The sequence below is a fragment of the Saccopteryx bilineata genome, chromosome 3 (assembly GCF_036850765.1).
Source record: "Saccopteryx bilineata isolate mSacBil1 chromosome 3, mSacBil1_pri_phased_curated, whole genome shotgun sequence".
Taxonomy (NCBI): Eukaryota; Metazoa; Chordata; class Mammalia; order Chiroptera; family Emballonuridae; genus Saccopteryx; species Saccopteryx bilineata.
Genome location: NC_089492.1, coordinates 59,276,354 through 59,288,823, shown reverse-complemented (window position 1 = coordinate 59,288,823; position 12,470 = coordinate 59,276,354). Strand labels below are relative to the sequence as shown.

Below are 12,470 nucleotides of genomic sequence, written 5' to 3'. Positions count from 1 at the left end.
GGTCATGGAAGAACTACCACCACCTCCAGAGAATCCCTCCTGGTCAGTGAGGGACAAGGAGATGGCTTTGCTTCTCAGAGGACCTGTGGAGGACAGTGATAACCATAACTGTCCCTCAGTGTATCATCTCACAAGCATTTCCTTGGTGATGGGAGAGCTGAAGGTGATCACTGCTCTTCCCTCTCTCAGAATGCACCTGAAGATAATCCTCATTAAGTACATTTTCATCCTAACTGGGTTTAGTACACATAACAGCAATTCCTATGTCCTGCTCTGTTGTTGGATATAGTTATCATTTGCTATTTTCATTGTGACTTATTCTAGGAAAGAAGACTAAAAAGGGTTGTTTATTCTAAAGTAAGGATTTAAAAACCAAGCAATGACCTGCTCAGAACTGGACAAATACAATTATATTCTAATTCTGAACAACAATTATGTACTACATCTCAAAAATATCTTTTCTGAGATAAAAATTCTTGATTATCAGAAAAATGAACATTTTGTTCATTTGCTCATCAGAACTAACCCAGTTGGTGCATCCCAAATGAGTTAGTCACGTGAAGTCCTTGGGGCAGCCGGCAGGGCTATGAAAGACAGGTCTTAGCACAGGTCTCCTGTGGCAGTGGGCAGCCTTCTCAGCTTACCCCAGTGTGACATACATCATTTTTCATATATGATATTATGTTAAAAAGGTTAGGGAACACTGTAATATGTAACAAAAATTATCTAATCCATTAATGAAGTGTTACTATAAACAATGGAAAAACCTTTGAAGTCTCCTAATGACAATTAGATTGTTTGAGGCTGACAGAGTTCAAAATTCTACCAACGGAAGACTGTTTTGCAGCAAGAATCTACTGTCTGGAAACATATAAGCTAATAATAGAAAATAAACTAAACTCATTTGGGTGACTATTTATTGGGCTTCATGAAATGATGTGGTAACTGTTTCTTATGTGGACCACTCAGAGGATGGGATCCTACTCAGAAGATAAAATTAGATATTTCAAGAGCATTAGTGGTTACCTGTAAATACAGGTTTACTTCAGTGTAATGCTAACGTACCACCTGAAGAGACCAAATAGCAGCCATTGCTTTTCTCTTTTCCATATGCTCTCCCACATCTTTAAGAGGACTGACCATTTCTAAGCATTCTAATTGGCAACCAAATAACACACAATGTTTTAAGAAAGGTCTTAGGCTAGCTCTAAATAATTTATTAAGGAAAGAAAAAAGGGAAATGTAATCCTAACTAGGATAACTCAAACATTTTTCTTTAAAGAGAACTAGAAATTGTTTGTTTTTAATTAAAAGAATGACTATTCCAACCCCTTAACTTAAGAATTAAAGAAGTTGCTTCCAAGAACCTGTGTGACAGAAAGCTGTAAGTGTTCTTTTCAGTAATACCAGTCTTTAGTAAATAAAACACGTAGCCACAAACATATGGAATACCCTTTCCCATCTCAAACTCTCAATGAACAAGAGATCAAATTAATCTACAGAAGCCAACACTAAAGGGATTTGAAAAATCTTTTTGTAGTTTTTTGAAACTGATCAAAACACATATTAAATAACTTTGATTTAACAATGTACGTTAAAAATGAAAACAAGTGATCAAAACCCAACTGTAACTCACAGAGTGAAAAGAAGCGTGACAGTGACTGAGGCCACGCAGCCCGTGCTGCCAGCAGAGAAGCACGGAAATGAAAATCAGTGCAAGTCTACCACTCTCACAGATAGGATTCCATCACACTCCTACTGAAGAAGATCTAGAAAAATGTGGTAAGGAAGACCTGACCGTCTTTTAGGAAACTGAAAGAGTATGAGATAAGAGTGTTCGAAAGCTATTGATCAATTTCAAGGTATTGCCCCAAACTTCTAAGTGTCTGTGTAAACTGGACCAAGTCCTGGTTTTGGCTCAATTTAGGAGAACTTGCATGTAGAAGCCCTACTGGCCCCTGTATGCCAAAACCTATGAGCCCTGGAACACAACTGGATCATAATGGCGGCATTTACAAACAACAAAAAAGCAAATACTGGAAACGCATTTTAGTGAAAATAACATGACTATCCTCTGCTGTGATAGGAAACAACTGTACAGAAATACCAGCCAACAATGTTAGAATCAGGAAGACAGCAGCCACTTTAGAGTAACTAAAGGCTCCGGAGAATGTATCACGATATTTGATAGGCTTTGCAAACACCCTACACAGGTACCAATCAAACTCAGAACAGTGGGAATGTTGAGCCAGTAACAATTCTGTTGAGATTCAATGGAAGCACCAAATGATCACTGACCAAATCCATCATCTTGAGTCCCTCCAACAGCTTGCAGTTCCTATTCTTCAGCCGGTGGGCTTCATCAATGACTACACAGCGCCATGGAATATTCCGCAGCTCAGGACAATCCGTCAGAATCATCTCAAAGGTAGTGATGATGGCATGAAACTTATAGGACCCCTTTATCACACGACCCTACAGGAACAACTCTGAATTATTAATTAGTATTACAGATCACTAACAACTCTGAGGATGAATAAAGGGCCTAAGACGTGGATTTATTCCTTTGGAGACATCTTTATTATGGGTAACACATTTTATTTTCAGGGTATATGGGAGGTCTTAAGTTGTGATGCTAAAACAAGGCTTTAAACTCTTCCCTTCTTAAAGAAAGTTAGAAAAATTTTAGTAAAATTTCTGATCCAATTCCCTTATAGTTCACAGGCCATAAAGAGCTACTAGAGAAGTGTCCATTCTAGTCACAGCCTACATACTCCAAAAGGTGCAAGGCCAGAGGCATTGTATACTAAGCTAACTTTAAAAAAAGAGAGAGAGAGAAAAAAAAAAAAAAGGCCTGACCAGGCGGTGGCACAGTGGAAAGACCGTCGGACTGGGACATGCAGAGGACCCAGGTTCAAGACCCCGAGGTCGCCAGCTTGAGCACAGGCTCATCTAGTTTGAGCAAAAGCTCACCAGCTTGAACCCAAGGTCGCTGGCTCCAACAAGGGGCTACTTGGTCTGCTGAAGGCCCGCGGTCAAGGAAAATATGAGAAAGCAATCAATGAACAACTAAGCTGTCGCAATGAAAAACTAATGATTGATGCTTCTCATCTCTCTCCATTCTTGTCTGTCCCTGTCTATCCCTCTCTCTGACTCACTCTCTGTCTCTGTAAAAAAGAGAAAAAAAAAACTTTTTAGCCTGGCCTGTGGTGGCACAGTGGGTAAAGTGTCGACCTGGAATGCAGAGGTCACCAGTTCAAAACCCTGGGCTTGGCCAGTTAAGGCACATATGAGAGTCAACTTCTATGAGCTGATGCTTCCTGCTCCTCACTCCCTTTCCTCCTCTCAAAACAAACAAACAAATAATTTTACTTTTTAAAGACTTGTTACCCATTCTTACTTATGTAGCTTATTTTTTAAAATGCTAAAACAAAAAATATTCACTTAAGATAAGAACTTACAATAATTTCCCAAATTTAAAGATAAATACAAAAAAAGAATTTCAGTATTTTTCTCCTTTAATCAGTTATAGGGCAGATTTTTACACCTAAATCAAACACATGTAAAACAAAACTCTACCTGTTTATAGAATTTCCATTTACTACCCATAGCTTAAAACTCATCTAACATATACTATTCTTCTTCATCAAGTCATTCATAATTTGTTTTATAGAATAACTAAAATAACTAACAATTCACAGTAATCACTACTAAGACCCAAGCTATGAATACTTCCCTTTGGATGTATTTCATTCACTGTGTCAATCAATATTACATGCCTAGTATTTTTCATTTCTAACAAAAATATAGCAAAATATTCTTTCTATTCACGTTTAGTAACACCATTTTTTGTTTAGTTTTCTCTTAGAACTGCAAAAGAAAGCCAATTAGAAAATCAGCACATTAAATGATTTTCAGTGATCTTCCAAGGTAAAAATATTTCATTGGTTTTTAACCTAATAATGAGAATGGCCAAAGCTATAAAAAAAAAAGAGCTGTAATCGTAACATGTAGAAATATAATACGAACATATAGTGGGTAACAAACCCAAAGCAAATTTTTCAACTTTGCAAAATCTAGACCTTTCCACAAAATCACTGAGACCATTTTAAATCCCACTGCCTCAAAGTGCACATACTAAGCATAGGGGAAACACCTGTGATGTCTTACCTGGGGATCTTTGAAGTACATTTCATACAACTGAATGGTCCGACGACTAGCTTGACTCCCATGATACACAACCACGTTCAACTCTGTCCAGGTACGGAATTCCCTTTCCCAGTTGGGGATTGTGGACAATGGGGCAATTACTAAAAAAGGGCCATGGATTCCTTTCAAATATATCTCATAGAGAAATGTAATGGACTGGATAGTTTTTCCCAAACCCATTTCATCTGCTAAAATGCAGTTTCGCCTTTGGAAAATTAATAAAACAAAGAAAGTTTAATGAGCACAGCTATTAGTCACTGCTTTCTTTTCACAAAACATAAATTATTACATTCACAAATGCCTATCTTCAGTATTCTCTTAGATTCAGTAAAAAACATTTTCAAACAAAATCTTCTCAGGAGTAACAATTATTTCCAAATAAGTCTATCAATCTCTGTATTATTTGTTAAATAGATAATAAGTATACTTCCAATGTTCACTTTTTTAATAACTCTTATTAAATGAGTTACAATGTTACTAAGTTATATTTATATACTATTTTTAATAACTACAAAGAAAAAGTACAGGCTTTTTTAAAGGTTTACAAAGAAAACATGGTTTACATACATGTTGTACCAATTGAAAAGTAGCCAGTTTACTCCCTCCAACTGGTATTCCCTGAGTTTGTTATTGTTTTTATACTCCCTGGAACTCTCTGATTTCTTCCAATCATCAGCAGGAGGTCGTTCCTGTTTTAAACATAGTAAATCCCATTAGTGGTTTATCAAAGATAACACCATGGTACTATTTTCAAATTAAATCCTCTGCCCTTCGCCAATTCTTACCACACGTTCTGTTTCCGGCTCCCTGGACATTAGTTTCTCAAACTCTTCGATCTTTGCTTGATCAATGTCCTGCCTTACCTCCCAAGTGCTGTCTTCGTAAGGCAGTGAGCACCATTTCACCAGATAGTGAGTCACAGGCTGGGCCAGTTTAAAGAAATCAGAATTGGATTCATTTAACCAAAAAAGTATATGGATAAAGGAAAATGTGCTCTATTTCATTTATCAATAGATGCCACCCCAGCAACAGTAAGACTGAGTAGATAGAAGTTTTAAAAGTAGTTCTGGCCCTGGCCAGATGGCTTAGTGGTCAAGCATCGGACCCATGTGAGGATGTCCCAGGTTCAATTCCTGGTCAGAGCACAAAGGAGAAGCGACCATCTGCTTCTCCCCTCATCCCCATCCCTCTACTCTCTCACTCTTCTCCTCCCACAGCCATGGTGCAACTGATTCAAGTGCATTGGCCCTAAGCACAAGAGATGGCTCCATGGAGCCTCTGCCTCAGGTGCTAAAAATAGCTCAGTTGCAAGCATGGCCCCAGATGGGCAGAGCATTGGCCCCAAACAGGAGTTGCTGGGTGGATCCCAGTCAGGGAGCAAATAGGAGTCTGTCTCTCTATCTCCCCTCTTCTCACTTGGAAAAAAAAATTTTTTTAATAAATAAATAAAATAAATAAATAAAGTCCCTAGTTATAGAATTTCACGTCTAAACTGGAAATAGTATTATTGAGTATTGTCAGAACAAATTAACTTTTATCTAGGTCACTAGTAAGTAATGTTTGAAAGCCAATATATCCAGTAAATAACAGCTGTATTTGAGCCTGTGCGAATCATTCACCAAGTGACTGATTATGGTAAATTGTTTTTTGTATTTATAGATTTACATAATTGGTTAGTTTCTTAAAGAATGAGAAACAGGCTTGAATTTACTAGGATCTCAACCTTTTTTTTTTTTTTTTTTTTTTTTTTTGTATTTTTCCGAAGCTGGAAACGGGGAGAGACAGTAGACAGACTCCCGCATGTACCCGACCGGGATCCACCTGGCACGCCCACCAGGGGGCGACGCTCTGCCCCTCCGGGGCATCGCTCTGTTGCAACCAGAGCCACTCAAGCGCCTGGGGCAGAGGCCAAGGAGCCATCCCCAGCGCCCGGGCCATCTTTGCTCCAATGGAGCCTCGATGCAGGAAGGGAAGAGAGAGACAGAGAAGAAGGAGAGGGGGAGGGGTGGAGAAGCAGATGGGCGCTTCTCCTGTGTGCCCTGGCCGGGAATCGAACCTGGGACCCCTTGAACGCCAGGCCGACGCTCTACCACTGAGCCAACCAGCCAGGGCCTCAACCTTTTTCTTAAAGAGAGAATACTGTGTGTATCCAATCACATTAGAACAATGTGTTTGAGCTCGAGAAGACTGGAGAGCAAACTGTTTTGGGTAACACAGAACACTGGACTTTCCTTTGTCTTCTCCTCTAGAAAATACTTGGGTTTGTTAACCTTCATTTCAGGACCAAGGTACACTGACCTGGTTGTGATGTTAAAACCATTTGCTGTACTATGCAAACAGGCTGTGAAACATCTTTTAAAGTAAAACTAAGCAAAACTAAAAAAATATGTCCTCTATGCACCACATTAAATGAAGTGCATCAGCTTCACTAAGGATATCCAATGTTAATAGCATTAAACTCCATTCTGCTACAACAGCACTTTTAATTACATAAGGAAAATGTGTGCTACATAACAGATTTATACCAAAATGTACTGAATTTTTTATTGATCATATTTTGGAACTGTGCAAAATGTCAAAGTATTTGTTTCATACTGAAAATTGATCTCTTTTAAAAAGCTCTCCGACTAAACATAAAATGCATTTAGCACTATTATTAAGTCATAAAACCAACAGTAAATCAATAATTTCAGTTAAACGTAGACCAAGTGTGCCACGATCCAAGGCTCTGACCAGGACCAGATCTAGGATTTCCATGATCACTCTCTGTAAACACACATAAGCTGTCTGAGTCACCGCCCCGCACAAATGATCTCCTGTTACCTCTCCCCGGTCATCTGTGCTACGTGCAAAGTCCATTATCCGGTCAACCTCCACATAATCTGGATTAAAAAGCTCATCTTCAATCTGCATCAAAGGAAAAAAGTTAAAATGTTTATGTAATTTCTGAGAGTAAACAGTATTTCACTTTTCATCAGGCAGTAATACTCTGGGTCACAGCAATACAAAATTTATATTTGGCAAATTCTTTTATATTAATTGAAATGCTACAATTTAGCAAAATCATTCCCCATGAGGAAATCAGACTTCTCAGACTTTGTTAACTGGGTCTTTTAATTACTGTGTGAAACCTTTTTACTGTGAGAGAATGTTTAAGAATATTTTAAATGAAGTGTGAAATTACAATTCACTAATGAGCAATCCAAAAGGCTTACGGCATGCAATGCATTTAGCATTCTTAAAACTACAGCTTGCAATAAAGAACCAGAGCCATGCACAGTAAGTGCTATTGGAATCTCTTAACTACTGGAGTTGTCTGATGCTTTATAGCATCATTTACAGAATGTTATTCAAAAGCTAAAAACACTGAAACCAGTGAATTTCATATTTTAATGTGAACAGAGTTTATGATGTTGGGTTGTCTTTGTCAATCAATATTAGCACCTCACTGAAATACAGTTTAGTCATTAAAGATTCTCATGATTTATTTGTACTGAATATATAGCATTTAGCTAAAAGTATTAGGGATAAAAAAATTAGGCTTGACTAACTGGTTTATTTAGCCAGCTTATTAACAATCTTTACAAAAGAAAGTAATAGTGCAAGCTGCAAAGTTATAGAACAGAATATGACTCAAAGGGAAGTTACAAACTAAGCCATACTTCAAATGTGTCTAAGATGACTTAGAAAACAGAAGTCACATTATTGTATTTCTATTGATTAATTTTATCAGTAAAATTACTGCATTAAAATGCTTTGCAAGGACATATGAGAAGTCACTAAGACACCACTCATATGCCCCGAATTACAGGTTGAGAAAGATAAGCTGTTCAATCACAGTTGGCTCAAAGATAACAAACATTCTCTGGGCTACTGTTCCCATTAAAACACTCGGTTGGGATGTTCTGAACTGTGAATTAGAAAACAAAAAACAGAAATACAAAAATGTGTTTCAACTGCTTCAGGCCTTTACAGAGAGTTGATTAATAAGGCAAAAAATTCATTGAAATATTTTGTTAATTTAAGATGTTAATATATTAATGCACTGGTTTTGTCAAAAGCTTCTAGATTTAGGAATATAATATATATTATTCACAGACAGCAGTAACACTAAAACTTTCTATTAACTAATTTTGACTACAAATGCTGTCTTTAAGACAAATTATTCTTAAATAGAAGCTGTTGTTGCCAAATTTAAATCTTTAACTTTACTCCTAAACATTTCTATCCTTCAGGTGAGTAATCTATGTATGCCATCATGCATGTGATATAATTTCCAGTTTTGATAATCTCTTTAAATAGAGATTTTAGTTGCAGGAGACTCATAGAAGCCTTAGGTGAAACAAAGAATGAAAATGTAGTCATAACTTTGCTTGGAAAACCTCAATCTAGGTCCATTGATGGGATATGGACAAACAGGGGGTGGGGGGTGGTGTGTGTGTGTGTGTGTGTGTGTGTGTGTGTGTTTAAAAGAGAACAAGGAAGGGAATATCCTTTATCTTTCTCTGCTAACCTTCTCTGTTCAGACTTCCACAAGTTACAAATAAGATAATGTATTTCAACCTGGTGCAGGTGATTCACAAAAATAAATCCAAATACACAGGCTACAGAGCTAGGGCTGGGCACAAGTCCCTGACGTGTGTCTGACTCCCAGAAACACAGTCCAAATAAACTTACTGAACAGAACCAGGATTCAAGACTGTGGGGGGTAGTTACCATAGGACACCTTCTTTTTTTTTTTGCCACTAATCCATAGAAAAGGTCAGCAGAACATACAGTGTCTCTTTCTAAAAGGAAGCTAAATGATTTCAACTTGCCCAATGTCATAGACATTTAACCTTAGTTTCTTTAAGAAGGGCATGAAAAATATAACTTCCCATTATTTTCTTAGAAACTGCCCTTTCAAAGAATCACCTAAATAAATATTCTCCAAGATGTAAGGAGTGAGTCACATCTCCACTCCCCTCAGTGCTAACTATGGCACGGCAAAGAAGGTTAACACTCAGGATAGCAGAAGTGGAGATCAGACATCTGTACAGTGAAACAACCACCACTGACCCTCCACCTAATACAAACTTTACAATCTGCCTGTTGGGGGCATGGAAATCAGATTCCAGGGGAACACAGACTACCACCTGAGCTTATGAGGATTTTATGACATAAAACTACTGAACACTCTTCTAAAAAGAGGCGGGGATGTGAAGTAAGCTATTAAACAGGTATTATTTTGCATCAAATTTCACACTTATTTACATTTTACATTCTGTTAACTCCTTTATGGAAAAGAAAACTAATAAATCAGTAAGTTTAATCTTTCAGAGTGAAGGTTTCTCTTTTATCTACTTACGGCTATAAGTGAAACCAAACTGGTGATCAAAAGTCCAGAGACAAGCAGTTTGTGAAAGCACCTTTTTTAAATGTAGTTGATTATGTTGGGGGAACAGGGAAACACAGCACATCTTAAACAATGGATTTTTCTTCCCTGCCCTAAGTACTAGGATTAGGGAGACATGCAAAGATATTATACCAACTTCTATTCTACAGCATATCATTTCTGAAAATGAGTTTAGTAAACTTTCTGTAATGAGGCATGTCTAAAACAAGAAATAACCTCATACCATCTCCAATAGAAATAAACTTCTATTTCTTAGAACTTGTATTTAATACTTACTATAGTTTTCAACCTGCCAAATTTTAATAGGACTTTTGTCTACTTACATTTTTCACCATCTACTAACTGTACTTTCATTACAAGGCTGTAATCATACCATCATATTTCCACATAATATCATAAGGACCAGTATCTTCTAGACTAAGTAACAGGAAGAATAAGAAATTTCCTGTTTACAAATTTTTTTAGCAATAACCAGTTACCAATATGCAAGTAACAGCACCAAATGAGGCAAACTAATTTTTCTTAATAATTTACTGAACTATAATTCAAAATTTGGAACATTTTAATAAAGTGAACACTTTAGAAAATTAATTAAGTATTTCATACCTCTGAAAGGAATTTGTTCTGGCCCTGCTTTGCCTTAAATCGTTTAATCTTTTGCTGTATTCTCTTATCTTTTTCCAGATCTTCTACAGATGCCCATTGACAATGAAGATAAGAGCTAAAAGAATAAAATAATATTCTTGAAACATGTCAAAAATAATCAATTCTTCTTATATGTCTTTATTGTTCCCCAAAACCCAACTAAACAGATAAGTAGCAAAATAACCTGTTTAATTACTCATAGAGGCTGCTGAGCAACATTCAACAGAATTACCAATGTTTGAGAATAAGTAAAGAAAATCAATAATAGGGCCTAAAATCTGCCTTCTGTACCAAGCCCCCAGCTCTCTTGTCCACTTCCCATTAAAATAAAAGACCTAATAACAAGATGTTTTCATAAATAAATAGGTTACATTTCAATACAAAACAATTAACACTACAGGGTAGCCTTAATTATGAATTTATATTTTGAGTCTTTTACCATTAATTGAGAAATAAAAGGTTTTTACCAAGTTCAAAAATTCAAGTTTAAATAGCAAAGATAAACCTAGCTTGTCCTTCTAGAGCAATCACGGAAGAAAGGCCCACCACCTGCTCTGTGAACACCCAGGCCCAAACCAGCTCCCAACCAGCTCCTCCCTCCCAGTCCAGTTCTTCCAGCTCTGAAATGGCAGCCCAGCCTCCCTTGTGAATGTCCAGTCTCCAAAACCTACTCTATCCTTGCAGTGGGCACGTCCCCTGCCTTTCCCACTCTCCACCAGCCTGCTCTGAGCACATACATGCTGTGCTTTCTCTAACCTTAACCTGAACACTCTCCACCCTCCCTTTCTGTTTCCCAAGACTTGCAGGTATATACTTATTGTTTTTTGGTACCTTTGACATTATTGTGTTTGGTATTTCAATATTGTTTTGCACCATCATTCTTGCTCTGCCCAGATAGCCTCAGATACCTCTTATATCTCTTATTAGTGATGACATTAAAAAGAAATGAGGTGCTTGAATATGTACCTTTTTCAAAATCAAGGTACTACTCTTAGAAATTGTGCACCCCAGGAGTCCCGGGTTCGATTCCCAGCCAAGGCACACAGGAGAAGCGCCCATCTGCTTCTCCACCCCTCCCCTTCTCCTTCCTCTCTGTCTCTCTCTTCCCCTCCTGCAGCCGAGGCTCCATTGGAGCCAGGTTGGCCCGGGCACTGAGGACGGCTCTGTGGCCTCTGCCTCAGGTGCTGGAATGGCTCTTGTTGCAGCAGAGCGATGCCCCAGATGGGCAGAGCATCGCCCCCTGGTGGGCATGCCAAGTGGATCCTGGTCGGGTGCATGCAGGAGTCTGTCTGACTGCCTCCCCATTTCCAACTTCAGAAAAATACAAAAAAAAAATATATATATATATTATATATATATATATAATATATATATATACACACACACACACAAAGAAATTGTGCACCCATTATAAAATCTTTCAAACAAGATTAATGATATGGAATTGCTTATGATATTAAGTATCGTATCATTTATAGTTATGTCATATCTAATAGGCATTTTCAAAGGGAGGATTGATTTAGTCCTACAATTGACTGAGGGAGGTTAAGGACTTTAAATATATACACCTTACATAATAAATTGATATCAATCCTGCACGGACATGTACACAGAGAAAACAGACTAGCTGAAAATATATCAAAATGTTCATTATGATCATTTCTGGGTGGTAAGATTCCAAGTATTTTATTTTCTACTTTCAACCTAATATTTGCAAATTTTCAATAAATACTACTAAATACTGTTATAACAGAAAATACAAAAATAACCTAATCTAGTCTCCTAATAACAGGGTAGAAAAGGAACATGTGCAGTCAGTACTCTCGTCTTGGTTGAAGGGCACAGGCCTTCTGGGCACTACCAGCATGACTGTGAGGTGGACACAGGCACTTCTGCTCCATATAAACTGGGCTGAAATGTTTGGCCAGTGACTCTGCCTTACTAAGTGGAAAAAAACCATACTTTCCCACCAAAATCAGAAACAAGATAAGGATAGCACTCTCTCCAGTAATACTATTCAATAACATATTCAAGGCATTATTAGCCAACTCCATTAGATGAGAGAAAACAAGAGGAGAAATAATTGGAAAATAAGAAGGCCCTGGCTGGTTGGCTCAGCGGTAGAACATCAGCCCGGCGTGTGCAAGTCCTAGGTTTGATTCCCGGTCAGGGCACATAGGAGAAGCGCCCATCTGTTTCTCCACCCCTCCCCTTCTTCTTT

General features: G+C 37.8%; 1 protein-coding gene across 6 annotated transcripts in view; it reads right to left on the bottom strand.

The window, feature by feature from the left end:
• CHD7 (chromodomain helicase DNA binding protein 7) overlaps nucleotides 1-12,470 on the bottom strand; it is a 211,870-nt gene that overhangs the window by 42,288 nt on the left and 157,112 nt on the right. For all 6 annotated transcript variants that reach the window (XM_066266185.1, XM_066266186.1, XM_066266191.1 and 3 more), the window contains 6 exons: nucleotides 10,211-10,325; nucleotides 7,033-7,116; nucleotides 4,995-5,132; nucleotides 4,777-4,898; nucleotides 4,171-4,414; nucleotides 2,299-2,475 (listed from right to left, as the gene is read on the bottom strand). In XM_066266185.1, coding sequence (XP_066122282.1) covers nucleotides 2,299-2,475; nucleotides 4,171-4,414; nucleotides 4,777-4,898; nucleotides 4,995-5,132; nucleotides 7,033-7,116; nucleotides 10,211-10,325 — 880 coding nt within the window. The remainder of the gene's footprint in view (nucleotides 1-2,298; nucleotides 2,476-4,170; nucleotides 4,415-4,776; nucleotides 4,899-4,994; nucleotides 5,133-7,032; nucleotides 7,117-10,210; nucleotides 10,326-12,470) is intronic.